Source organism: Acyrthosiphon pisum, unplaced genomic scaffold (assembly GCF_005508785.2).
Source record: "Acyrthosiphon pisum isolate AL4f unplaced genomic scaffold, pea_aphid_22Mar2018_4r6ur Scaffold_9792;HRSCAF=10393, whole genome shotgun sequence".
In the NCBI taxonomy this organism is placed as follows: domain Eukaryota; kingdom Metazoa; phylum Arthropoda; class Insecta; order Hemiptera; family Aphididae; genus Acyrthosiphon; species Acyrthosiphon pisum.
This window is the reverse complement of record NW_021779910.1, coordinates 235-2,643: the sequence shown is the minus strand read 5'-3', so window position 1 is coordinate 2,643 and position 2,409 is coordinate 235. Positions and strand designations below refer to the sequence as shown.

Sequence of the window (2,409 nt, the reverse complement as noted above, 5' to 3'; positions counted from 1 at the left end):
AACAACTTTGATAATGGTTAGATTTGTATTTTATTATTTTATGAAAGTATAATATTATAGGTACTTGGAAATTGGAATAATTCCAAGTTGGAATGTATATTAAGAAAATAATTTTCTAATATTTAACATTTTTAAAATCGACAGATTCAGCAGAAATTCTCAAGGACGATTTAAAAATTGTGTTCATACCTAAAACATTACACGAACATTTTGAATGTGTCGTAGGAAAACACGTTTTTATAGATAAACCGTGGACCAAGATATCTCGTAAAAAAATTATTGATAATTTGCAGTCACAAAATATGACCTCATGTTTTTGGAAATTTCAAAAGGAAATTGAAGTAAAAACAAATTATTCATTTTGCACATAACAAAAATATTGCCATGTTTTTATTAAAATGTAATTGTTGTTTTTTTTTTTTATCAGGGTATTACAAACGATTATGTTTTAGTTGGATATAAACCCTTTAGTAGTACAGATGAGGAATTTTTAATATGTACCACGTATAAAGCAAAACATTGTATCGAAGAAACACAAGTACAAAATAATATAGGAGGTGAACTTAAAAAAAAAGTTGAGCGGTCAATGTGTCGTGTACCAGGTCCTTGGGACTCCAAAAGCAGCGACAAAGATATCGAAGAAATAAAATCAGTACAAACACGTGAAAAGGTGTAATTATTTGTTATACTTACTATCTACTAAATGAGTTTTATTAAATAAATTCTGTGATAAAACCATACAATATGTGAATTATTTTTTATCTCTGTGGATGACCAGGATAAATTTGAATCTAGTTCATATTAAAATATAACCTAAATGAATAGTATACAAATATTGTATAAGAACACTATTAAAGCTACTTACCAACTTGGTAGATTTTATTAGATGATTTTAATATTTATTATATTATATGCACATATATTTGTATATGTTTAGGTATAATATACAAGTAATAAGTACTCATAACTAATGACAAATAATAAACAAATTATAAATTAACAGATAACATACAAATGGAAACTTCCAGCTGGGAGACTTCAAGCTGAAGCAGAATTTGAGGACTCGAATTCAAAATCTGTAAAAAATGAATATGTAAAATTAGAACCACGGCTAAAAGAAATCTTCAAAAGTAGTGATGCTTTAACAATGGAATCAAGTGTTCAAGTAGGTATAAGTCATATAATTAATATTTCATTAAATAATATTAATAGTAAGTATTTTCAACTTAAAATAAATTATTACTCATTTTTTAGGCTGTCAGAAAAATGATCAACACAGAAATGCAGACAATTCCAAGAATCAAATATAATAAATGTATTCAATCAGTTGCCGTCGAAGAGGAAATGTTTCAGTTACAACCTTTAAATACATCAGAAAAAGCTCTTGATGATTTTTTAAACAAACATGTTCCTAAGTAAATATTTTAATCTATATAAAAATCAGGGATGGGCAAGATACTCAAAAATCCTTATCGAGATACTAGATACTAGATACTTGGATTTGGAGTATCGAGGTACTAGATACTCGATACTTACATTTTAAATATTTAGGTACTCAATACTTGATACTCGATACATTTGAAAAAATTAGTCATAGCCTATTAGTTAAGTATAAATATATTATAATAAGTCAATCGTTAAATTAAATAAATAAATAATAATAAAAATAAATGATAGATATATATATATATCAAATAGTATAATATAATGACTCGACAAAAAACGTTAAATGTATTCAACTTTAAAATTTCAAATATTAATTAAGTATAAATATATTATTGTGTTCATTACATACTTTATTGCCGTCATCTGTCGCACGAAAGGTAGACTATATAGACCATTGACATAATATAATATAATATAATATAATATAACATAATATTTATATTATGTCAATGATATAGACATACAGACATACAGTCTACAAGTACGAATAGTATGATGCACTATGTACTTTGTACAGTCATATAGATTACGGATAAGGATATCTAATGTAGGTACCTGCAATGGCGTAGCGTGAGTACTGAGTTTTAAAAAAGTGTAAGCAGAAAAACTAATGTTTCGGAAATTTACAACTACAAATGTACACAGCCGCCGATTATCGCCTTATCTGTGATACAAATAATAATAAACCGGTTGGTACTGTGGTGTATGCAAAATCATAAGTGCTTACGAATTGTATATAAATACGAGCCCTCTCTACGACATTGTACGTAAGCCGTGTCTATTAGCTCACGTAAACAATTTTAGAATATGTTACACGACGGCACAGCGCGTCAATACTAAGTGTTAATAAAATAAAAATAGATTTTCCAGTTTTTCCACCATCATACGCAACGGCCGACGACGATGACCAAAATATGGCTGTGTTCATTAAAATTGTTATCTTATATTCTAAACATATTATTA

General features: G+C 27.4%; 1 protein-coding gene across 1 annotated transcript; it reads left to right on the top strand.

Annotated features, from left to right (window-relative positions):
* Positions 1 to 144: 144 nt before the first annotated feature.
* Positions 145 to 1,460, top strand: LOC115035110 (the record flags this gene model as incomplete). Its single annotated transcript, XM_029492760.1, has 4 exons — positions 145 to 341; positions 428 to 670; positions 1,004 to 1,165; positions 1,255 to 1,460. Coding segments are annotated over 4 exons (767 nt in total), but the record flags the coding sequence as incomplete, so codon positions are not given.
* Between the last annotated feature and the right edge of the window lie 949 nt (positions 1,461 to 2,409).